The sequence below is a fragment of the Schistocerca americana genome, chromosome 3 (assembly GCF_021461395.2).
Source record: "Schistocerca americana isolate TAMUIC-IGC-003095 chromosome 3, iqSchAmer2.1, whole genome shotgun sequence".
In the NCBI taxonomy this organism is placed as follows: domain Eukaryota; kingdom Metazoa; phylum Arthropoda; class Insecta; order Orthoptera; family Acrididae; genus Schistocerca; species Schistocerca americana.
Genome location: NC_060121.1, coordinates 879,810,720 through 879,838,224, shown reverse-complemented (window position 1 = coordinate 879,838,224; position 27,505 = coordinate 879,810,720). Strand labels below are relative to the sequence as shown.

The 27,505-nt window shown below is 43.9% G+C and overlaps 1 protein-coding gene across 1 annotated transcript in view; it reads left to right on the top strand.

The window, feature by feature from the left end:
* LOC124606459 (aspartate aminotransferase, cytoplasmic-like) overlaps nucleotides 1–27,505 on the top strand; it is a 109,679-nt gene that overhangs the window by 24,099 nt on the left and 58,075 nt on the right. The window contains exon 2 of the mRNA XM_047138440.1: nucleotides 14,090–14,271. Within this exon, the coding sequence (XP_046994396.1) occupies nucleotides 14,090–14,271 (182 nt within the window). The remainder of the gene's footprint in view (nucleotides 1–14,089; nucleotides 14,272–27,505) is intronic.

Here is a 27,505-nt window from a genome sequence, read left to right as displayed (position 1 = left end):
AACGCCTACTGGAGCAAAATGAATGCATTGCAGCCTGTTTATCATATTTGCATTCAGGTGTTCTGAGACTGACAGCTGACATTGGCGAATGCATTAGTGTTTAAGTGCAGACTCTGCAACTGACGCACGAAGGGCTTGCGTTGCTAAAAAAGAAGACTAATGTATACCAGTGACTGTTTGCTGGGCCCTATTTTGATTGTACATGAGGTTGGCTTCTTCGTACCCATCGGTAAGGCGGCCTGAAGATGGCATAGTGAAACGCCAAAACCAGTCGCTAAAATAAAATTGAAAATATAAACGGCTGAAGGTGTTTTTGATTTGACATTTATAGTGAACAGCAGAAGTCCTGCACCCATCCTGTGTAGATATGGACTTTTTACAGAGAACTACGATTGATGATGGCTGGCCCCTGCCACTAAACTCAGTGAAACATCACTCACAAAGTAATTTTAATTGGACTATAAATGCAGAGATATTTTCTGATGATCAGTGCCTGATGTAAACGTTGATAGCGGATGTTAAAGACAAATAAATTTAAGTGAATAGATGAAAACATCTGATATCGTTAGACTTCACCTGTAATCGTCAGACTGCGGCACGTGGCACAAATCAAGTATTCATGTGGCCCATAATTCTCGAACAAAATTTACGATATTAGCCATTCGGCACTAACAGAAGAATCCAAAAAATCAACTAATGATAAGAGCTTTCTAAGAGTGTAGTTTTTCTGCTGAGTAACAAACAAAAATAACTACAAAGACACAATGTAACATTTTAAGATGTGATTAATCTTACTTGATGATGGTGAATTTAGCCATGAGCTAAGAAAAGTTGGCTGCCTACCCCAGGGACAGATGAGTATGTAGCAAGGCCACTCCAGGGCTATAGGACATGAGAGGGGAATGTTTTCTATTATTTGTCTTTCAGTACAAATAACTCAATGGGCATGTGTAAATTGTACTGATTGACACGATCCAGCAAGACTTGACACTCTGCGGCAGCAAATCGAGGAAACTCGGGCAGCAGCAGAGGCTCACGACAGATGGCAGACCATTGGCCAATGAGATGCACACGGCAAGGTCAACAAGCAGTCTCTGACATGATGTTGGTATTGTTTACGTTTTGAACAGGCAAGAAACTACACATCCCCTTGCAGTTACCCAAATGTTAACAGCAACCTGGTGTAGGCCCGACCGGTCGCTATGAGACGATGTTCCTATCCACCAATGGTTACAAAACATGAGTATGCAACTTGTAAAGAGACCCAATGCTTCCGCTTTTAATTATGACTGTTCCTAGGTTGAATTTACATATAACATACACAGGTGGAAATGGAAGGTGTTACACCATGAACCCTTGACCTAGTGCTGCCAAACTGGTACTGCAGTATTTACATGCTTGTGTGGTATGTCGATTCCAATTTCATACTTTGGTGAACTTATTTCCTCTACAGGGAAATCATTTCCTCTAAATAAAGAAATTTGGGACTACATGATGACTCTTAGGCGTGTGTAACATCATTGGAACTTTTCAGATGGAGATAACAAAAGAGCATGCCAAGAGAGTGTTAACATGCAGCTTATTAACATCTTTCAAAGTTTGAGAAAATCTGAATCAATGACATGATGGACATGGGAGCATCATACCAACACCCTGCATAGACAGTAGACTCTAGCACAATGTCTGTACAAGTGAAGAGTGATGGGGAGTTGAGCTCAGGTTGGCTCCCCCAATGGGGGAGGGTGCCAAACAGCAAGGGCATCAGTCCCATTGAATTAGGGAAGGAAGTTGGCCATGGCCTTTCAAAGAAACCATCCCAGCATTTGCCTGAAGCGATTTAGAGAAATCACAGAAAACCTAAATCAGGATGGCTGGAAGTGGGTTTGACCCGTCATCCTCCCAAATGCGAGTCCAGTGTGCTAACCACTGTGCCATCCCGCTCAGTGATGAGGTCAAGACAAGAAGAGTGGGCACATGTCCTTCCAGAAGGACTACACCATGACAGGATTGTACACTTCATTGACTGGCTTTGACGAATAGATGGATGATAATAGTTGAGATCAGAATGTCAGAATCAGTTAGAAAGTACTAAAAGCTGTGATGAGATATCAGGCTGCCATGCACTATTTACTGTGAACACTGTACCACAGACAATAGAGATTTTCATGCTGTAGAGCCGGAGGCAGCTGGGACATTGAGTGATGTTCTGTGGTGTTCAGCGATGGGTCTCACTTCTGTTTGTGGCCATCAGATAGATGTCAATGTGTCCTTAGATGACCAGGTTCAACCTCAAAAGAAATAACAATTCTCGAGACCCACAGTGTGGGGAGCTACTGGATATGACAAAAGGACTGACCTGGTAATTGTTTTAGGGAGAGACAATGCCTGAAAGTCTGTGACATGAATGGTAAACCGTGTTGCCACACCTTTAATGACCAGGATGCCAAATGGCATACTCCTGCAGTATAATGCAAGCCTTCTATAAGCAGTCTTCATTTAACAACACAGCACGTGTTTCAGGCATGGCAAGAGATACCTCACACTGACATTTGGATGCTATTTGCCCCTATACCACAACAAATACAAGAGTGCAATTGTTCTCAAGAGCATTACACCTCATACTGATGTTGGTGATGGTCACCAGTACTATATGGAATGAAAGTTCAATAATCTAATACCAATTATGTTGATAAATATTGGATTAGTGTTTCACAGTGTATGACTTTCTTTTTCTTTCAGGAAAGAGCAGCCGCAACATTCATCATGTGTTTGTAAGGTCACAGTGAAAGTGACAAAGAAATGCTCAACAAACTGCAGTGGAAAAAGTTACAAGATAAACCTCTTGCATCATGAAAAGCTTCACTCAAAAAATTTTAAGATCCGATGCTGCAAAACAAGTCAAGAACCAGACATTTTCTCCAACATAAATCTTGCATTATGAGCAAAACGCAAAAAATTAAATAAATTTGGAGGTTAGACAGAACATTATCATCTGTCTTCCTTCCTGCATATCATCTACGAATGGAATAGGGAGTATTAGAAATGAAATGGTACTGGTACACTACGTACTGTCTGCCGCACACCTTATGTTAGCCTATGGAGTATAGATGTAGGTGTAGATTTGGTGCCTATATTTTCATAGGAAATGATTTCTCTTATGTTACCAGAAAAGACAGATCCTCAAGTGTCATATGCTGTGGGTACAATGGCAGTGATCGAGCGGTATGGGAGTAGAGTCCCTTCGATGAGGCTTGAGGGTATAGAAGAAGATGTTGTACTTGGACACACAACACAAACAAGAATATTAGTACAACTTTATTAGACTGTGACATGTATGTCAATCACCATAACGTACACTGAATACAATAAGATAAGGCAAATGTATGTAACCAGTAATAGCATAATAACTGGGCATGAGCATAGCGCAGCAGGGTTTGCAAAATGATTTAGATAAGATATCTGTATGGTGCGAAAAGTGGCAATTGACCCTGAATAAGGAAAAGGGTGGAGTTATTCACATGAGTACTAAAAGAAATCAGGTAAATTTTGATTACGTGATAAGTCACACAAATCTGATGGCTGTAAATTCAACCACATACTTAGGGATTACAATTACAAATAACCTAAATTGCAACGCTCACATAGATAATATTGTGGGTAGAGCAAACCGAAGACTGTGATTCATTGGCAGAACACTTAGAAGATGCAACAGCTCTACTACAGAGACTGCTTACACCATGCTTGTCCGCCCTATTCTGGAGTATTGCTGTGCGGTGTGGGATCCGCATCAGGTGGGACTGACGGATGACATCGAAAAAGTACAGAGAAGGGCAGCTCATTTTGTATTATTGTGAAATAGGGGAGATAATGTCACAGACATGATGCGTGAATTGGAGTGGCAATCATTAAAACAAAGGCATTTTTCATTGTGACGGGATCTTCTCATGAAATTTCAATCACCAGTTTTCTCCTCCGATTGTGAAAACATTCTGTCAGTACCCACCTACATAGGGAGAAATGATCATCGAGATAAAATAAGAGAAATCAGGGCTCGCTCAGAAAAATTTAAGTGCTTTCCCATGTGCCGTTTGAGAGTGGAACAGTAGAGAGACAGCTTGAAGGTGGTTCATTGAACCCTCTGCCAGGCACTTTATTGTGAATAGTAGAGTAATCACGTAGATGTAGATGTAGAAATTGGGACTTGACTGTGGTGGGCTCTATCAGAATTTCACAGTATTGCTCTTTCACAGCGCACTCTCGCATATGACAACACACTTCTTATGCACACGGCTTTCAAGTATGCACACATTGCTTCATTCCTCTTCCCTTGTGGAACCGTTCAAATTCACAAGATGTGCATAGTGTCTTCCTCTGTGAGGCTCTGACTGAGATGACATGCTGATACTGGGGCATATGGTCGAAGTACTTGGGGTGCGGGCAGTGTCACAGTCCACCTTATAGTGTCAACCCCAACAGTAGGGTGGATAGTGTCTGCACAAGGTCTATGTCCATATCAGATCCAGGACCTGGTGGTGGTGCCCTCACATTTGGTGGCTGAGGCAGAGGAGATGGCTCCAGTATGAATGGTGGTTGCGTTGCTAGTGGAAGTAGTACCGGAGAAGCTATGCGAGGTTTGCCCACCAGTGACGGGGGACCCTCGTATGTCATGGCAGAGACCCAGCTGCATCAGGTGATCCATCGTGCGATGCACTCTGGTGTGGTGACATCAGTGTCCCAGACAGGTTTATCCAGTTATCCACACACAGGCGCAGTTGGTCATAATGACATGCACAGAGGCCCTCCATACGGATGTCACAGAGATGGTGGCTGCAGCATCAGGAGATGATAGCGGCAATCCATTTTGGATGACGGTCAAACCCACGTGCTCAGACAGCCACCCCATGCCAGAAATGGAACGACGGCTGCACAGGTTGGCATCCCTGACCAGGCCACAGGAGATGCAGGAGCATCCGGTGTTGATGCCTCTTGAGCAGTTCAGCAGGGCTGTTGTCACCAAACAGTGTGAACCAATAGGAAGACAGAAATTGGTTGAAGGCAATGTCAGATGAAAACCAAGTCACATAATTTTTCATTTGTGTTTTGAATGTTGAAACTAATCTTTCGGCCTCATTGTTGGACTCCAGGTGGAAGGGCAGGGCAAAATGCGGTGGATTCAATGGACGTTACAAAAGGAGGCAAACTCCTGCAAAACAAACTGAGGGCCGTTACTGGCGACCAACGTTGCCAGAAGTCCTTTGATGAAAAAGATTTTTGACAGGGCTGCCACAGCAGCAGAGGCCAAAGTTGATAGACAATGAAAAACATATGGGAACAGAAAGAATGCATCAATTACTATTAGCTAGTATGCATTACGGAAACGGTCAGTGAAATCGATGTGGAGATGGTCCCAGGCCTGCGAAGGTTGTAGCCACGGACACAATGTTGCCTGCAGGGCAGCCTGCTTCGATGTGCATTTAGAACATGCCATAACCAAACAAGTGATGTCACCATCCAAACCAGGCCAAAAAACATGACGATGGGCTAACGCCTTGGTGCATGATACCCCCTCAGTGATGAATATGCAGCAATTGCAGGATCTCTGAATGGAGAGCTGATGGAACCACTATTCAAGGAGCTGAATAGGTCGTATCCAGAACATCATCAATTACAGAGAAATGATGCCAAAACTCATGGCAGTTACAGAGGGGATCAGAAGTCCACATGGACGTGCCTCATTGATGTGGACACAGAGTAACTCCTGTTCAAAAACTATGTCCAGACTGGTCAGAAGATGGGAGAGCATGTCAGCATCCACATGTTTACCCTTGGGATGTAAGTGAATCTCGTAGTTGTACCGAGAGAGACAGAGCACCCAATGCTGAAGGCAATGCACTGCTTTGTCTCGCAACGATGCTGAGGAGTTAAGCAGCAAAACTAAAGGCTTGTGATATGGAATTTTACACTATGCAGGAAAACATGAAACTTCTTTAATGCATAAGCAATGGTGAGGGCTTCCTTCTCTATTTGTGAATATCTAATCTGAACCAAATTAAGTGTCTTTTATGAGTACACAATAGGCTGCACAGAACCATCAAAATATTTATGAGCTAACACTGCCCCCAGCCTGTGCTGGAATGCATTTGTTGCTAACACTAAAAATGTACACCCAGCTGGTAGGTTATGAGGCAAGGTGCAGGTTGTAACATATACTTCAGTTTGGAAAACGCAATTTCACATGCCTGCAACCAGTGGAAAGATGTCCCCTTAGGCAGCAAGGCATGTAACAGTTGTGCAACTTACGCTGCCCCTGGCAAAAATTGATGATATGCAATCTTACCTAACAAAACCTGGAGTTCCTTGACTGACGTAGGATGCAGAAGAGAGACAATGGCAGAGACATTCTGAAGAAGGGGTTTGATACTGGCGCTACAGACATCAAATCCAAGATGAACCAAAGAAGGCTGCAAGAAGCAGCACTTCCCCAAATTGCATCTTAACCCAGTGGCCTGTAACACCGAAAGAGCGTACATACGCTGTAGAGATGTTCAGCAGTGGAGGAGCCGAAGACCACAATACCATCAAGATAGTTGGCACATCCGGGTACAGACTTCTTGAGCTGTTCGAGATATCATTGCAAAGTCCATGGGGGCTGGTCATGCCAAATGATAACCACAAGTACTGATACAAGCCAAAAGGTGTATTAACGACCAACAGCCGTTGACAGTCAGTATCAATGGTAAACTGAAAATATGCATTGGAGAGGTTGATCTTGGAACAATACTGACCACTAGTGAGCTTAGCAAAAGTTCATAAGGGCACAGCAAGGGATATGTGTCAATAATAGACTGAGCATTGACAGAAACTTTGAAATTGCCGCAAAGGCATAACCATCCTGCCAGCTTCTTGACAATGACTAGGCGGGGAGGGGCAGGGTAGCCCATTCGCTGGATGCAATTGGTTGGACAACCCTGGAGGCCATGAGGCAGTTGAGTTCTGCGTTGACTTGGTCATGGAGCGCCAGCGGCACCGGGCGAGTCCAAAAGAAATGCGGTCTGGCCAAAGGCTTCATGGTGATGTGGCCTTTGAAATTATTACCACAACCCAAACCCATGGAAAATTCAGAGCATAAAGGATCGAGCTGTGTGTAAGGCAGTTGATTAGAGATGAGATTAACTTCATCAGAAATAGTAAACCCGAAAAGGCTAAAGGTGTCCAAAGCATACAAATTTTAAGTGCATGCGGCAGATGAACCACAGATTTGTTTGTGACTGGGGCCAAGAAACTATATAATATCAGAATATTTTGTTTATTTTAAGTGACTAATGTACATGACACTAGCACTAAAGGGGGAGAACCCAAGTCCACGTACATTAGCAAGTTGAAAATGACACAGCAGCACCAGTGATGAGTTGTATGTGCAAAACCTTCTGATAAATCTTCACATCAATAAAAAGCTTATTCAGCGCAATGGAGACTGACTGCTGATACGCAACTGACATCCATGGTCAGCATCTGCAAGAGGCTGTTGGAATTTTGCATTACAAACAGGAGCAATTTGGCCCATTTTGTTGTACTTGCAGCAAATGGCCCACTGCTGGGGACAATCCGGCCTATCATGAGTGGCAAAACATGACGGGCAAGAGGGAAGTGAGGAGTGCTTGTGGTGTTGTTCATTACCAGGCTTGCTGTGCTGCCACTGTGGCCATGGCTGCCATAATGAGGTGGGCCAGCCACCATGACATTTTGCTTGCATGTGAACCACTGCCACCATATTGTCCCCCTGTGAACCATCCCACAAATGGGGAGGTGGATGGAGTTGAACTTCTGCAACCTCATACGATGACTCAATTTTAGTACCTGCAGCCCTCAAAACCTCAAACGATTGTGTAATAGTCAGAACATCATAGAGGAAAGGGTTTTCACACTGAAGGGCCTACTCACGAACCTCATGGTCAGGGGCCAACCGAATGATTGCAACATGAACTTGGTTGGAATATGACTCCTTATGTACGTCAGTGGCAAACTAACAACAATGACCTAAACCATGAACCCCAGCTACCCAAGTCTTATAGGAATGTTCTGGTTTCTTGTAACACACAGAACTCAACTCGAGGGGCAATGATGTGTGTGCGTTTACAGTAATATTTCAAAAGAAGGTCACACATGTTATCAAAAAAGAGTGAAGATGGATCCTGTAGGGAGGGGGGGGGGGAGGGGGGGGGGCAGTTGGCAATGGAGTTGATACATGGGAGGTGATAACTAAGGAAAAAAGAAAGCATGGCATAAACTAACTTCAGTCAATCCAAACACATGACAATGCTGGTACAACTGTTTTTCATAGGCTTTCCATTCTTTGACGGACTCAATGTAAGCTGGAAATAGCAGTGTAGCAACAGGCAAAACAGGATGTGCGGCAGGTGATGTAGATTGAAATGGACCGGGAAAAGCCAAAACAGAGGCAAACATTTGCAGTACCTGGATTTGGTTGTGTTGTGCTGTGGCGAACACCCCCTGCTGTTGACTGAGATGCTGCAATAAGAATCCCTTGCTGATCAACCAGATGGTGTAACAACTCATCAGTGTCACCATTAGACATCATAACTCAATGGGGGACCAACCAAAGACTGAAAACTGCGTGGAGGACAATCTCTTACTCATTGTCACTTGTGTTGTACTTGGACACAAAACACAACCAAGAATGTTAGTACAACTTTATTAGACTGTGGTATGTACACCAATCAGCATAACATACACTGAACACAATAAGATAAGGCAATGTATGTAAGCAGTAATAACATGATACACAAGTGCGCGGATAGCACGGCAGGGTTTAAATAGGCCTTCGCCCATGGCAGGTTCTGTCAAAAGTTCACAGTATTGATCTTTCATGGCACACTACTAACACACTGCTAGCAGTGACACACACTGCTAATGCGCATGGTTTTCAAGTGCACATGCATTACATCAAAATATTTTCCCCCTCCAGGCTATATCTGGCACAAGTGTCAACTTTAATTCATCCTGCACTGTCAAGCAGTTTTATTCACTCACTACTTAATTTATTGTCATTTGTTGTACAAGTCTTGCAGCAGAACCACATTACTTTACTAGAACATCTGATGTTTACAACAAATCTACGTTAGCACACTGTAACTAACAATTATATAGGAAGGTACACCCTTTTAAAAGTTTACGATTATTTTGTAAGCTACTGCTTTTCCTGATACAAGGATGCTGATGATATTAGTAGGAAATTAGTCTGCATGATCTTTTAAATACAGTTTGTAATGGGTAATTGGATTCTATTTAATGTCGTAGTGGTGTGTACATGTTATTGTAAAATGTATAAAAATGTAGCAGCAAGAAATAAATAATCTCTGACTATTCTTATTTATGTGCTGCTGATCCCAACTATAATGAGTTTCAATAGTCCTTTATTTGACATTAAAATGTATGCACCAAATAATTAATATATCACACCACAACCTCTATCAATAACAACACTGGTGTCATAAGTATTCTTATTTAAAAGTCACTGATAAATTGTTCTGGGAAAAATTAATCTTACGCATCAGCCATAAAATTATGTCATTTATGTAAAGTCTAAGATTGTTCTACTGAATGTTATTTTCATTTTTACAATAGAAAAATAATAAATTCCTGTGGGTTCTTGTCCTCGGAGTTCAAATATTGTAATGTATTGGAACATATAGAAATTATAGATAAGTAAGTACCCATTGTGTGTTGTGTCCTTTGCAAAGACATCCATATGACCATTTTGTTTGATGCCTTAGTGTGATGAAACTCCGGAGAAAGCTCACCCAGGTTCCACATTGCTGCAGCTCAACTAGCTTCTCCATAAAGATCATAAGATCCATGGTGTTGTCCCTGCCTGTTGCTGGGGCACTGAAAGCCAATTCTACTCTTAATATTGTGTATCCCATCTTGATGGCGGTTGAGGTTGCACAATGGTCACTGCCTCTATGGTAAACACTACTGTGTTCTGCGACATGGAGTATTGCCATTCTGCTTAGAGGTCAGGACAGAAGAAGGATTGCCCACATTTTCTTGATCAGCTATTTATTGACTTGTTACTAATACATCTGGTCAATGTATGTACACAGAGCAAATCCCCCTTTTATCAATTTTTCAAATAATAAAGGTTCATCCAAGTTTGTAGCAAAACAGACAAGTGAAAGATCCTAAACTAACATGCACAATCTATCCTATATCTATAGGAATTGATATTTAATGACTGCTTTGAAATGATAAAAGTTGCTCATAGTGAACAAGTTTAAGGGGCCCCATCAATGTCTCTCAGTTCAACATCACTCATCCTGCTTAGCCACAGGTCAGTTTCTTTCATCAATTTCACATTAAGAATAATTCAAATGAGTGTTTAAGACTACTTCCGATATACAACCTTCACACAAGGTCACCTATAAATAGAAAAATCTCCTACCCACTACTAATGGGTCACTACTCAGTCTTTAAACTGTTCATAGCTCATTAGTCTTCTCAATGAGCTTTACAAAATGATTTTCCACTCATACTCAATCACATCATGACTTAAATGGTCCTTGTTATCACTTTTAAGAAATTTATACTTCAAAAGTAATTGTCCGCCTGCACTTTTGGGCTGCAACCTCACCGTCACCCTTGATGACTAGTCCCTGACTGACTAATTCCAGTGTCTCAGACTCATGCACAGTCTACCTGAGATTTCCTGACTGTTACTGAAAAACAAAACTAACTTACAGAACATAAATGATATTGCAGCCACTGGAAAAAACTGCTAATTTTCATATTTAGTAATAGTATTGATAATGGTGCTCTTAAAGAACATTTTCATTCTCAGTGCTGGTTTCCAAAAGGGTGCCTGCCTCAGTTTCCTGCTCCTTACTGGGCTGTATGCTTCAGCTGTTTTGAATGAAACATTCTCTACCTGCTCTGGTTGCACTGTGGATACAGAGGCGTGCACACATTGGCTGCTTGGCAATCTTTGTCAAACGATTTTAAAGAGACTATTTGGGAAAAACTGTTATTCTCTCACATCTAATAGCCCTATTCACCAGCTTCATGATGATGAACTGCCAATCAGCTTGTCAGTGGTCATACTTATTGTGAAATTTTAGCAATAAGGATAGCACTGCATGAAATTCAAATTGTTTGCAATGAAAACTATGGAGTGCTATGAGTTTGTATTTGGTGCATGTTACATCAGGCATTGCTGCATATGAAATGTAGCATAACACATTCAATTTTTTTAAACTTGAGACAGGGTCTATACCTATTTTTATGGCATGGCAAACTGTAGAGAGAAAGTGAAATATTCATATCTCTCATAACTCATAAACCGTTGGTTGCGAAAGCTTGAATTTTGTGTGTATGTTTGTGTGTCTATCAACCTGCCAGCGCTTTCGTTTGGTAAGTCACATCATCTTTGTTTTTAGATATAACTCATAAACTGTTTGAGATACTGAAACAAATTTTTTGCAAATAGTAACATACACAGCAGGCAGCAGTTTGCCATGTTGTTAACATACAAAAGTCACCTACTGCAATATATGGGCAACAACAGATTTTTCAATTAAATATTGTAATTATTTTAAGAGTCATTGGTAACTGGTGAAGTGAGAATTAGTATGGGTTTGTAAAAAAGTAAGTTAAAGACTCAAATATCTGTTATACTGAGCTTCAGCTTTTCATATGTTATGGACCTGACTTGTCCTCAGTTGTTTGTTTAATAATAGACTGTTTCAGGAATCTGCCACATCTAGCATTAGCATTTTAGTGAGGTGAAATTGTGCAAATAACATTGTATTTGGCAACAGAAGCTAATTTTAGCACAGCAACAACAGAAAGGGAGAAAGGCTTGCAAGTAAGATGAAAATAAATCTCTCCTGTTGCAGTTTCAGCATAATCCTGTAACTAATTGTGGATTTTAACAATAAATGATTGACTTGTCCAGTTATTGATTTTACTGGCATAATCTGTTAATACGATCATATGCAGACTCGCAAGCTGTAGTTTAAAAGTTCTGTGAGAAAGGCATTTGTGTGAAGGCTTCAGCTGTAGAGCTACAACTCTCCTACCATTCTGTCCCCTCCACAAGGGAGCCCCCACCCTTACCATTTCCCTCCTCTTCTGCATTAGCTGCACAGCTAGGGGCCACGTGATTTTGTAAGCACTCCACATGGGGTTGCTATTCAGTAGCATGCTTTTTGTTTTTTCAAACAAACAGTAAAACTGGAACGAGATATTCACTGTGCAGCGGAGTGTGCACTGATATGAAACTTCCTGGCAGATTAAAACTGCAGAGCACTTGCCCGTGAAAGGCAAAGGTCTCGAGTTTGAGTCTCGGTCCGGCACACAGTTTTAATCTGCCAGGAAGTTTCAAACAGTAAAACTGGTCCACTGAAGCTTAAGTTAATGGGGGCTTCCTATTTCTACATCACCATAATGTTCATGATGACACAGTGGTATTACCATGTATGGTAGCTATATGGCTGTCTCAATATAATCACTGACAAAAAAAAATACAAGCCTTTCCCATCCCTGGGACACTATTGCCCTACTGAGTATGTGATGTGCCCGTGATGATCCTTCTCAGATGACTCAGTCAGTAAAGGCTGCTCTACAGCACTTATGAAAAGTGTGATATGGAATCTTAAGTCCAGGTAAATGTCTTCTCACCCATTACTGTTGTTGGTGTTCATCTTATAACGTCTTTTCAAGGCACTATCCATTCCTTTAACCTGCTCTTCCAATGCTTGACTGCCCTCTGACAGAATTACAATTTCACTGATAAACTTGAAAGTTTCTCTAAGTCTACAAATGCCCTACACACAGGGCTACCTTTCTTTAAGCTCTCTCCTAAAATGTATCTTAGGGTCAGTATTACTTCCTGTGTTCCTATGTTTCTCTGGAACCTAAACTGAGCTTCCTCAAGGCTGGCTTCTACCAGTTTTCCACTATTCTGTAAATAATTCTTGGCAGTATTTCACATTCATAATTTATTAAGCTCATAGTTCGGTAATATACCAATATATATACTTGTCAGCACCTGGCTTCATAGTAATTGTAATTACTATATTATTCTTTAAATGTGAGGGTGTTTTGCCTTCCTCATATATCTTCCACACAAGACTGTGAAAGTATCCAAAATAAATTCATACTGCTGTAAAAATATGCAAAATAAATCAGCATATTATCAAATAAACACTATGCCAAAAAAAAAAAAAAAAAACATTCCAAACCAAGTTTCTTGATTAATTTATCTGTGTTGTAGTTTGTTATATGGCTGATATGCTGGATTTTTATGCAAAGTCTTTCATGTAGTGTATCATTAATATCACATAACAGATCCAAAACACACATTAAAATATACAATGTAGAGACCACTGGTGATTTTTTATTTATATATATATATATATATATATATATATATATATATATAGGGAAACATTCCACACGGGAAAAATATATTTAAAAATGAAGATGATGTGACTTACCATACGAAAGTGCTGGCAGGTCGATAGAAACACAAACAGACACATACATACACACAAAATTCAAGAATTCGCAACAAACTGTTGCCTCATCAGGAAAGAGGGAAGGAGAGGGAAAGACGAAAGGAAGTGGGTTTTAAGGGAGAGGGTAAGGAGTCATTCCAATCCCGGGAGCGGAAAGACTTACGTTAGGGGGAAAAAAGGATGGGTATACACTCGCACACACAAACACACACAAATATCCAGCCACACATATACAGACACAAGCAGATATATATATATATATATATATATATATATATATATATATATATATATATATATATATATAGGGAAACTTCCACGTAAAACTGGAAGGATATTTCATGTTCTATCATAAGTGTGCACTTACATTATATTCCTTGAATACATGAAAACTTTGTGGGGTGTGGTATGTACTCTCAATCTTCACTGTGGGTACTGCTACATATGTTATTAAATGATATTCCAATATGAACACATGTAAATAGATACATGCAAATAAGACCAAGTTACATACTCCATTATTTCCAAATATAACAGAATTTATTAATGTTTAGCCTACAGGACCAATGAAGGCAAGCCATGGGTGTTACCAGTGGTGAAAAGAACTGAACAAAAAGTTGTGACTGACGAAAACCTGAACCATGAATATCTGATGATTCTTGGGATGGATTCACTCGGCTCTGCTGCCACTAAACTCCTGCTGGGAGAAAAATCGAGGGCTGTTCTTGAAAATCGGGTATGGCAATATTATCTACAGTAAAATTTTATATTTGTAGTGTGAAACATGTAATATTACATTAAACAATGGAAAATACAGAATGGAATGTAACAAAATAATCAAAAGATAAAAAAGTCTACTCACCAAGTGACACCAGAATACACTCATAAAAGACTGTTGTAATTGGCAAGCTTTCAGAGCCAGTGGCTTCTTCTTCAGGAAGAAGGGTTGAAGTAGAAGGAAGAAGGGTGAAGGAAAAGGACTGGAAAGGTCTAGGAAAAAGGGTATGATATGGTCCTAGTCAAGTCTGGATTTATCTTTAAGTAGGAGTGGGAGGGCTAGGCCAAGTTCCGGGGGATTGAGCAATTCAGGCTCCGACAGAGATAGCGAGTGGTGCACCTCAGAATAGGCAACTCCCTCAACCTAAATACGCTCCCAAGGTACAGGGTACAGGATCACGGTTGGGTGCGGAACATCGGAAACCAATGTCAGCCCTGCAATGATTATAAATACAAACATTTGTTGTCTTCCCAAACCTTAAGTCAGAAGAAAGTATATAAAAGGATATACCAAAATAAAGATTTAAACAGTATAAAACTAGAAAAATGTAATCAACCAAGCAACAAGCCCAGAATACTACAGCTGATGGCCATAAGCTACCAGGTAAACCTGCTGCTGGTAAGACTATTAAATGCCCAGAATTATTTTACCCTTTAAATATTAAGAGACGTATATAAAGGATATATATACACTCCTGGAAATTGAAATAAGAACACCGTGAATTCATTGTCCCAGGAAGGGGAAACTTTATTGACACTTTCCTGGGGTCAGATACATCACATGATCACACTGACAGAACCACAGGCACATAGACACAGGCAACAGAGCATGCACAATGTCGGCACTAGTACAGTGTATATCCACCTTTCGCAGCAATGCAGGCTGCTATTCTCCCATGGAGACTATCGTAGAGATGCTGGATGTTGTCCTGTGGAACGGCTTGCCATGCCATTTCCACCTGGCGCCTCAGTTGGACCAGCGTTCGTGCTGGACGTGCAGACCGCGTGAGACGACGCTTCATCCAGTCCCAAACATGCTCAATGGGGGACAGATCCGGAGATCTTGCTGGCCAGGGTAGTTGACTTACACCTTCTAGAGCACGTTGGGTGGCACGGGATACATGCGGACGTGCATTGTCCTGTTGGAACAGCAAGTTCCCTTGCCGGTCTAGGAATGGTAGAACGATGGGTTCGATGACGGTTTGGATGTACCGTGCACTATTCAGTGTCCCCTCGACGATCACCAGTGGTGTACGGCCAGTGTAGATCGCTCCCCACACCATGACGCCGGGTGTTGGCCCTGTGTGCCTCGGTCGTATGCAGTCCTGATTGTGGCGCTCACCTGCACGGCGCCAAACACGCATACGACCATCATTGGCACCAAGGCAGAAGCGACTCTCATCGCTGAAGACGACACGTCTCCATTCGTCCCTCCATTCACGCCTGTCGCGACACCACTGGAGGCGGGCTGCACGATGTTGGGGCGTGAGCGGAAGACGGCCTAACGGTGTGCGGGACCGTAGCCCAGCTTCATGGAGACGGTTGCGAATGGTCCTCGCCGATACCCCAGGAGCAACAGTGTCCCTAATTTGCTGGGAAGTGGCGGTGCGGTCCCCTACGGCACTGCGTAGGATCCTACGGTCTTGGCGTGCATCCGTGCGTTGCTGCGGTCCGGTGCCAGGTCGACGGGCACGTGCACCTTCCGCCGACCACTGGCGACAACATCGATGTACTGTGGAGACCTCACGCCCCACGTGTTGAGCAACTCGGCGGTACGTCCACCCGGCCTCCCGCATGCCCACTATACGCCCTCGCTCAAAGTCCGTCAACTGCACATACGGTTCACGTCCACGCTGTCGCGGCATGCTACCAGTGTTAAAGACTGCGATGGAGCTCCGTATGCCACGGCAAACTGGCTGACACTGACGGCGGCGGTGCACAAATGCTGTGCAGCTAGCGCCATTCGACGGCCAACACCGCGGTTCCTGGTGTGTCCGCTGTGCCGTGCGTGTGATCATTGCTTGTACAGCCCTCTCGCAGTGTCCGGAGCAAGTATGGTGGGTCTGACACACCGGTGTCAATGTGTTCTTTTTTCCATTTCCAGGAGTGTATATATAAAACAAAGATGATGTGACTTACCATACGAAAGTGCTGGCAGGTCGATAGAAACACAAACAGACACATACATACACACAAAATTCAAGCTTTCGCAACAAACTGTTGCCTCATCAGGAAAGAGGGAAGGAGAGGGAAAGACGAAAGGAAGTGGATTTTAAGGGAGAGGGTAAGGAGTCATTCCAATCCCGGGAGCAGAAAGACTTACCTTAGGGGGAAAAAAGGACGGGTGTACACTCGCACACACACACATATCCATCCACACATATACAGACACAAGCAGACATATTTAAAGACAAAGAGTTTGGGCAGAGATGTCAGTCGAGGCGGAAGTGCAGAGGCAAAGATGATGTTGAATGACAGGTGAGGTGTGAGTGGCGGCAACTTGAAACTAGCGGAGATTGAGGCCTGGTGGGTAATGGGAAGAGAGGATATATTGAAGAGCAAGTTCCCATCTCCGGAGTTCGGATAGGTTGGTGTTGGTGGGAAGTATCCAGATAACGTGGATGGTGTAACACTATGCCAAGATGTGCTGGCCGTGCACCAAGGCATGTTTAACCACAGGGTGATCCTCATTACCAACAAACACTGTCTGCCTGTGTCCATTCATGCAAATGGACAGTTTGTTGCTGGTCATTCCCACATAGAATGCATCACAGTGTAGGCAGGTCAGTTGGTAAATCACGTGGGTGCTTTCACATGTGGCTCTGCCTTTGATCGTGTACATCTTCCGGGTTACAGGACTGGAGTAGGTGGTGGGGGGAGGGTGCATGAGACAGGTTTTACACCGGGGGCGGTTACAAGGATAGGAGCCAGAGGGTAGGGAAGGTGGTTTGGGGATTTCATAGGGATGAACTAACAGGTTACGAAGGTTAGGTGGACGGCGGAAAGACACTCTTGGTGGAGTGGGGAGGATTTCATGAAGGATGGATCTCATTTCAGGGCAGGATTTGAGGAAGTCGTATCCATGCTGGAGAGCCACATTCAGAGTCTGGTCCAGTCCTGGAAAGTATCCTGTCACAAGTGGGGCACTTTGGTGGTTCTTCTGTGGGGGATTCTGGGTTTGAGGGGATGAGGAAGTGGCTCTGGTTATTTGCTTCTGTACCAGGTCGGAAGGGTAGTTGCGGGATGCGAAAGCTGTTGTCAGGTTGTTGGTGTAATGGTTCAGGGATTCCGAACTGGAGCAGATTCGTTTGCCAGGAAGACCTAGGCTGTAGGGAAGGGACTGTTTGATGTGGAATGGGTGGCAGCTGTCACAATGGAGGTACTGTTGCTTGTTGGTGGGTTTGATGTGGACGGACGTGTGAAGCTGGCCATTGGACAGGTGGAGGTCAACGTCAAGGAAAGTGGCATGGGATTTGGAGTAGGACCAGGTGAATCTGATGGAACCAAAGGAGTTGAGGTTGGAGAGGAAATTCTGGAGTTCTTCTTCACTGTGAGTCCAGATCATGAAGATGTCATCAATAAATCTGTACCAAACTTTGGGTTGGCAGGCCTGGGTAACCAAGAAGGCTTCCTCTAAGCGACCCATGAATAGGTTGGCATACGAGGGGGCCATCCTGGTACCCATGGGTGTTCCCTTTAATTGTTGGTATGTCTGGCCTTCAAAAGTGAAGAAGTTGTGGGTCAGGATGAAGCTGGCTAAGGTGATGAGGAAAGAGGTTTTAGGTAGGGTGGCAGGTGATCGGCGTGAAAGGAAATGCTCCATCGCAGCGAGGCCCTGGACGTGTGGAATATTTGTGTATAAGGAAGTGGCATCAATGGTTACAAGGATGGTTTCCGGGGGTAACACATAGGGTAAGGATTCCAGGCGATCAAGAACGTGGTTGGTGTCTTTGATGAAGGATGGGAGACTGCATGTAATGGGTTGAAGGTGTTGATCTACGTAGGCAGAGATACGTTCTGTGGGGCTTGGTAACCAGCTACAATGGGGCGGCCGGGATGATTGGGTTTGTGGATTTTAGGAAGAAGGTAGAAGGTAGGGGTGTGGGGTGTCGGTGGGGTCAGGAGGTTGATGGAGTCAGGTGAAAGGTTTTGCAGGGGGCCTAAGGTTCTGAGGATTCCTTGAAGCTCCGCCTGGACATCGGGAATGGGGTTACCTTGGCAAACTTTGTATGTTGTGTTGTCTGAAAGCTAACGCAGTCCCTCAGCCACATACTCCCGACGATCAAGTACCACGGTCGTGGAACCCTTGTCCGCCGGAAGAATGACGATGGATCGGTCAGCCTTCAGATCACGGATAGCCTGGGCTTCAGCAGTTGTGATGTTGGGAGTAGGATTAAGGTTTTTTAAGAAGGATTGAGATGCAAGGCTGGAAGTCAGAAATTCCTGGAGGGTTTGGAGAGGGTGATTTTGAGGAAGAGGAGGTGGGTCCCGCTGCGACGAAGGATGGAACTGTTCCAGGCAGGGTTCAATTTGGATGGTGTCTTGGGGAGTTGGATCATTAGGAGTAGGATTAGGATTAGGATCATTTTTCTTCGTGGCAAAGTGATATTTCCAGCAGAGAGTACGAGTGTAGGACAATAAATCTTTGACGAGGGCTGTTTGGTTGAATCTGGGAGTGGGGCTGATGGTGAGGCCTTTGGATAGGACAGAGGTTTCGGATTGGGAGAGAGGTTTGGAGGAAAGGTTAACTACTGAATTAGGGTGTTGTGGTTCCAGATTGTGTTGATTGGAATTTTGAGGTTTTGGAGGGAGTGGAGCTGGAAGTGGGAGATTGAGTAGATGGGAGAGACTGGGTTTGTGTGCAATGAGAGGAGGTTGAGGTTTGCTGGGAAGGTTGTGAAGGGTGAGTGAGTTGCCTTTCCGAAGGTGGGAAACCAGGAGATTGGATAGTTTTTTGAGGTGGAGGATGGCATGCCGTTCTAATTTATGGTTGGCCTGTAGGAGGATGCTCTGAACAGCCGGTGTGGATGTGGGAGAGGAAAGATTGAGGACTTTTATTAAGGATAGGAGTTGACGGGTGTGTTCATAGGCTGAGTTGATGTGTAGGTGAAGGATTAGGTGGGTGAGGGCAATGGATTGTTCAGTTTGGAACTGGTATAGGGGCTGATGGAAAGAAGGGTTGCAGCCAGAGATGGGAACTTTAAGTGTGAGGCCTTAGGGGGTAATGCCAAATGTCAGACAAGCCTGAGAAAATAGAATATGGGAGCGTAATCTGGCTAGGGCGAAGGCATGTTTGCGGAGGGAATGTAAATAAAACTTAATGGGGTCGTTGTGGGGGTGTTGTGAGGGTGACATGGTATTAGAAGGTGGAAAGTGTAACATGAGGCTGAAATGAAAATGAAAATAAAAATATATGGGCAGGGATAAAGGTGGACTGGAAAGTAACTGGAGATCTGGTGTGAAAAAAGGCGAAAAGGTGTTGGTTACAGCTGGGCTATGTTGGACTTGGGTTGGTAGACCACGATGTGCACGAAGGTTAGGTGGTTGTGTTGCCGCCAAAACACGTTAGAGGACGGATAAATTCGGGAAAATTTCGAAAAAACTGCGTGTAAATTCAACCAAACAGCCCTCGTCAAAGATTTACTGTCCTACACTCGTACTCTCTGCTGGAAATATCACTTTGCCACGAAGAAAAATGATCCTAATCCTAATCCTACTCCTAATGATCCAACTCCCCAAGACACCATCCAAATTGAACCCTGCCTGGAACAGTTCCGTCCTCCGTTGCAGCGGGACCCACTTCCTCTTCCTCAAAATCACACACTCCAAACCCTCCAGGAATTTCTGACTTCCAGCCTTGCATCTCAATCCTTCTTAAAAAACCTTAATCCTACTCCCAACATCACAACTGCTGAACCCCAGGCTATCCGTGATCTGAAGGCTGACCGATCCATCGTCATTCTTCCGGCGGACAAGGGTTCCACGACCGTGGTACTTGATCGTTGGGAGTCTGTGGCTGAGGGACTGCGTCAGCTTTCAGACAACACCACATACAAAGTTTGCCAAGGTAACCCCATTCCCGATGTCCAGGCGGAGCTTCAAGGAATTCTCAGAACCTTAGGCCCCCTGCAAAACCTTTCACCTGACTCCATCAACCTCCTGACCCCACCGACACCCCGCACCCCTACCTTCTACCTTCTTCCTAAAATCCACAAACCCAATCATCCCGGCCGCCCCATTGTAGCTGGTTACCAAGCCCCAGAGAACGTATCTCTGCCTACGTAGATCCAACACCTTCAACCCATTACATGCAGTCTCCCATCCTTCATCAAAGACACAACCACTTTCTTGATCGCCTGGAATCCTTACCCAATGTGTTACCCCCGGAAACCATCCTTGTTTGATGCCACTTCCTTATACACAAATATTCCACACGTCCAGGGCCTCGCTGCGATGGAGCATTTCCTTTCACGCCGATCACCTGCCACCCTACCTAAAACCTCTTTCCTCATCACCTTAGCCAGCTTCATCCTGACCCACAACTTCTTCACTTTTGAAGGCCAGACATACCAACAATTAAAGGGAACACCCATGGGTACCAGGATGGCCCCCTCGTATGCCAACCTATTCATGGGTCGCTTAGAGGAAGCCTTCTTGGTTACCCAGGCCTGCCAACCCAAAGTTTGGTACAGATTTATTGATGACATCTTCATGATCTGGACTCACAGTGAAGAAGAACTCCAGAATTTCCTCTCCAACCTCAACTCCTTTGGTTCCATCAGATTCACCTGGTCCTACTCCAAATCCCATGCCACTTTCCTTGATGTTGACCTCCACCTGTCCAATGGCCAGTTTCACACGTCCGTCCACATCAAACCCACCAACAAGCAACAATACCTCCATTATGACAGCTGCCACCAATTCCACATCAAACGGTCCCTTCCCTACAGCCTAGGTCTTCGTGGCAAACGAATCTGCTCCAGTCCGGAATCCCTGAACCATTACACCAACAACCTGACAACAGCTTTTGCATCCCGCAACTACCCTTTCGATCTGGTACAGAAGCAAATAACCAGAGCCACTTCCTCATCCCCTCAAACCCAGAATCCCCCACAGAAGAACCACAAAAGTGCCCCACTTGTGACAGGATACTTTCCGGGACTGGACCAGACTCTGAATGTGGCTCTCCAGCAGGGATACGACTTCCTCAAATCCTGCCCTGAAATGAGATCCATCTTTCATGAAATCCTCCCCACTCCACCAAGAGTGTCTTTCCGCCATCCACCTAACCTTCGTAACCTGTTAGTTCATCCCTATGAAATCCCCAAACCACCTTCCCTACCCTCCGGCTCCTATCCTTGTAACTGCCCCCGGTGTAAAACCTGTCCCATGCACCCTCCCCCCACCACCTACTCCAGTCCTGTAACCCGGAAGGTGTACACGATCAAAGGCAGAGCCACATGTGAAAGCACCCACGTGATTTACCAACTGACCTGCCTACACTGTGATGCATTCTATGTGGGAATGACCAGCAACAAACTGTCCATTTGCATGAATGGACACAGGCAGACAGTGTTTGTTGGTAATGAGGATCACCCTGTGGTTAAACATGCCTTGGTGCACGGCCAGCACATCTTGGCACAGTGTTACACCGTCCGGGTTATCTGGATACTTCCCACCAACACCATCCTATCCGAACTCCGGAGATGGGAACTTGTTCTTCAATATATCCTCTCTTCCCATTACCCACCAGGCCTCAATCTCTGCTAATTTCAAGTTGCCGCCACTCACACCTCACCTGTCATTCAACATCATCTTTGCCTCTGCACTTCCGCCTCGACTGACATCTCTGCCCAAACTCTTTGTCTTTAAATATATCTGCTTGTGTCTGTATATGTGTGGATGGATATGTGTGTGTGTGCGCGAGTGTACACCCGTCCTTTTTTCCCCCTAAGGTAAGTCTTTCTGCTCCCGGGATTGGAATGACTCCTTACCCTCTCCCTTAAAACCCACTTCCTTTCGTCTTTCCCTCTCCTTCCCTCTTTCCTGATGAGGCAACAGTTTGTTGCGAAAGCTTGAATTTTGTGTGTATGTATGTGTCTGTTTGTGTTTCTATCGACCTGCCAGCGCTTTCGTATGGTAAGTCACATCATCTTTGTTTTTAAATATATTTTTCCCACGTGGAATGGTTCCCTCTATTTTTATATATATATATATATATATATATATATATATATAAAAAAACAAAGATGAGGTGACTTACCGAACAAAAGCGCTGGCAGGTCGATAGACACACAAACAAACACAAACACAAACATACACACACATATATATGTGTATGTTTGTGTTTGTTTGTGTGTCTATCGACCTGCCAGCGCTTTTGTTCGGTAAGTCACCTCATCTTTGTTTTTTTATATATATATATATATATATATATATATATATATATATATATATATATATATATATATATATATATATATATAAAAAAACCAAAACTATGTAACCAACCAAGCCACAAGCCCAGAGTACAACTGCTAGTGGCTGTAAAACATTTGCTAATAACAGTATTTTCAACTGTACACTGATTGAGCATTCAACAGCGCCCTTTCAAAAGGCTTTTCTTGTGGCTTGCCATTAAACAAATTGTGATTCAATGGTGCATGTTAGTAACAACAGGAAATATCAACAGCACTCTGTCAAGAGGTAGTAATCTCACCAAGTTATTAATAATCACAGAGCAACGACGTATTTGGTTATATCAGTAATTTCAACTGCATGCTCATTGAATACTCAATGGCAGTCTGTCAAAAGGTTCTTCTTCTTGCTTGCCGTTAAACAAATTGTCATTCAATGGTGCATGTTAACAACAACAGGAATATCAACGGTGCTCTGTCGAAAGGTAGTAATCTGGACAACAGTATTTAATGATAACACAGCAACAATGTATTTGGTTATAACAGTAATTTCAACTGTACGCTCATTGAACACTCAATGTCGTTCTGTCAAAAGGCTCCTCTTTAGCGGGTGGGGGGAGTGGGGGTGGAGGGGGGGGGGGGGGGGAGGAGGTACAATGTACAATGTACGAGGGCAGTTCAATAAGTAATGCAACACATTTTTTTTCTGAAACAGGGGTTGTTTCATTCAGCATTGAAATACACCAGGTTATTCCCCATCTTTTAGCTACACAACACTATTTTTCAACGTAATCTCCAATCAATGCTACGGCCTTACGATACCTTGAAATGAGGGCCTGTATGCCTGCACGGTACCATTCCACTGGTCTATGTCGGAGCCAACGTCGTACTGCATCAATAACTTCTTCATCATCCGCGTAGTGCCTCCCACGGATTACGTCCTTCATTGGGCCAAACATATGGAAGTCCGACGGTGCGAGATCGGGGCTGTAGGGTGCATGAGGAAGAACAGTCCACTGAAGTTTTGTGAGCTCCTCTCGGGTGCGAAGACTTGTGTGAGGTCTTGCGTTGTCATGAAGAAGGAGAAGTTCGTTCAGATTTTTGTGCCTACGAACACGCTGAAGTCATTTCTTCAATTTCTGAAGAATAGCACAATACACTTCAGAGTTGATCATTTGACCATGGGGAAGGACATCGAACAGAATAACCCCTTCAGCATCCCAGAAGACTGTAACCATGACTTTACCGGCTGAGGGTATGGCTTTAAACTTTTTCTTGGTAGGGGAGTGGGTGTGGCGCCACTCTATTGATTGCTGTTTTGTTTCAGGTTCGAAGTGATGAACCCATGTTTCATCGCCTGTAACAATCTTTGACAAGAAATTGTCACCCTCAGCCACATGACGAGCAAGCAATTCCGCACAGATGGTTCTCCTTTGCTCTTTATGGTGTTTGGTTAGACAACGAGGGACCCAGCGGGAACAAACCTTTGAATATCCCAACTGGTGAACAATTGTGACAGCACTACCAACAGAGATGTCAAGTTGAGCACTGAGTTGTTTGATGGTGATCCGTCGATCATCTCGAACGAGTGTGTTCGCACGCTCCGCCATTGCAGGAGTCACAGCTGTGCACGGCCGGCCCGCACGCGGGAGATCAGACAGTCTTGCTGGACCTTGCGGCGATGATGACACACGCTTTTCCCAACGACTCACCGTGCTTTTGTCCACTGCCAGATCACCGTAGACATTCTGCAAGCGCCTATGAATATCTGAGATGCCCTGGTTTTCCGCCAAAAGAAACTCGATCACTGCCCGTTGTTTGCAACGCACATCCGTTACAGACGCCATTTTAACAGTTCTGTACAGCGCTGCCACCTGTCGGAAGTCAATGAAACTATATGAGATGAAGCGGGAATGTTTGAAAATATTGCACAAGGAATTTCCGGTTTTTTCAACCAAAATTGGCCGAGAAAAAAAATGTGTTGCATTACTTATTGAACTGCCCTCGTATAAGAAAAGAGCAATCTTACCACAAGAAGCCAGGAACTCGATAATACAAACTGCAGAACATCATGTCTCCAGGCACATTGCCTCACCGCCCTTCTGGATGAGATGCAACACAAACCACGAAGAGGCGTGGCTTCCTACCTCAAAACAGTTCAGTTCACCATACGATACAATCCCACTCGTGAAACTCGGCCGTCCACATGGGCCACCTACCACAAAATGCCCATATGCTAGTATGTCCTCTCTCTCTGAAAGCCACCAGTGACCCCCTGCTACACATTGTGACCCCCTCTGGCTATGCACCAGAGGAAAGAGAGCATGGCTCAGAGGAGATTTCAGGAAAGTCATCCAGAACTGCGGCTCAGGGCAGACTTACTGTACAGGAGTCTTTCCTTCTCATCCCATAATGGTAAATCTCCCCTGCCCTGGGTGACTTTCCCAAAATCTAACCTTTTTCCTAGACCTCTTCAGTCTTTTCCTTCACCCTTCTTCCTTCCCCTTCAACCCTTCTGCCTGAAGAAGAAGCCACTGACTTCAAACGCTTGCCAATTACCACAGTCTTTTATATCTGTGTTCTGCCACTGCTTGGTGAGTAGATTTTTTTTTATACATCTAATTAAATAATTTTGTTAATAATTGATTGTTTTCGTTGTAATATAATGAAAAGGATAGACTGCTACTCACCATATAGTGGAGATGCTGAGTCGCAGAAAGGCACATTAAAAAGACTGTCACACAATTAGCTGGAGCCAGCCAGCTGCCGGAGACTGTGGTCATGTGTGTGTGAGTTGCATTTGCATGAGTGTGTGCATGTGTGTATGTTGTCTAATTCCAACGAAGGCCTTGTTGACCGAGAGCTAAATGTGTGACAGTCTTTTTATTGCGCCTTTCTGCAGCTCATCTATATGGTGAGTAGCAACTACCCTTTTGATTATGTTGTTAATATTATATTAGACTGGTTAAAATGTATTTTTAGTGGATGTTCTTCTAAGTATTTAAATAAATTTAAAGATATTACTTAGTATCCACAACAGGGAGGTGGAGAGGGGGGAAGGGAGAGAGGGTGAGAGGAACAGGGAGTGATAAAGGACAGGTATCAGGAAAGGAAAGACAGGTGGAAGTCATGGCAGACGGGATGCAAACTGTTGCATTGAGGGTATTGGGACAGTAGGTTACCGTAGGTTGAGGCCAGGAGAATTTTGGGAGTGGAGAACATGTTGTAAGGATAACTCCCATCTGCACAGTTCAGAAAAGCTGGTGGAAGATGGGAGGATCCATATGGCTTGCATATTGAAGCAGCTATTGAACTAAATTTTGTTATGCTCACCTGCATGTTGTGGCACCATTTGGTCTACAATTTGCTCTTGGCCACAGTTTGGCAGTGGCCATTCGTCCTGATGAACATCTGGTTGGTAGTCACAACAAAACAAAAATCTGTGCAGCTGCACCAGAACTGGCATGTGACCTGGATGCTTTCACAAGTAGTCTGGCCTTTGATGGGGTTGGATAAACCTGTGATAGGACTGATTTAGGAAGTGCGGGCTATCTGGACTGGACAGATCTTGCACCTTGGTCTTCCACAGGGATATTTTCCCTGTGGCAAGGGGTTGGGATTGGGAGTGGGATGGGGATGGACTAGGATGCTGTGGAAGTCAGGTGAGCAATAGAACACCACTTTAGGAGAGGTGGGAAGGATCTAGGGTAGGATGTCTCTCATTTCAGGGCATGATAATAGACAATCAGAGCCCTGGTGAAGGATGTGGTTCAGTCATTCCAGTCCAGGGTGCTACTGGGTGGCAAAGGAGACACTCCTTTGTTGATGGTTCTTGGGGGTGGTGGGAGGACTGCGGGTGTGAGATGGAATGGCACAGGAAATATGTTTTTGTACTAGGTCGGGCAGGCAGTGCCTGTCAGTGAAGGCCTTGGTGAGACCCTCAGAATAGTGGTAAATGAAGTTATTGTCACTGCAAATACACTGTTCTACATCTACATCTACATCTACCTGATTACTCTGATATTCACAATAAAGTGCCTGGCAGAGGGTTCAATGAACCACCTTCATGCTGTCTCTCTACTGTTCCACTCTCGAACGCGAGAAAAATGAGCACTTAAATTTTTCCATGTGAGCCCTGATTTCTGTTATTTTATCATGATGATCATTTCTCCCTACGTAGGTGGGTGTCAACAGAATGTTTTCGCAATTGGAGGAGAAAACTGGTGATCGAAATTTCATGAGAAGATCCTGTCGCAACGAAAAACGCCTTCATTTTAATGATTGACCCTCCAATTCACGTATCATGTCTGTGACACTATCTCCCCTATTTCATGATAATACAAAACGAGCTGCCCTTCTTTGTACTTTTTCGATGTCATCTGTCAGTCCCACCTGATGGGGATCCCACACCGCACAGCAGTACTCCAGAATAGGGCAGACAAGTGTAGTGTAAGCTGTCTCTTTGGTAGACCTGTTGCACCTTCTAAGTGTTCTCCCAATGAATCACGGTCTTTGGTTTGCTCTACCCATAATATTATCTATGTGATTGTTCCAATTTAGGTTATCTGTAATTGTAATCCCTAAGTATTTAGTTGAATTTACAGCCTTCAGATTTGTGTGACTTATCGCATAATCGAAATTTAGCTGATTTCTTTTAGTACTCGTGTGAATAACTTTGCACTTTCCCTTATTCAGGGTCAATTGCCACTTTTCGCACCATACAGATATCTTATCTAAATCATTTTGCAAGTCGTTTTAGTCATCTGATGACTTTAC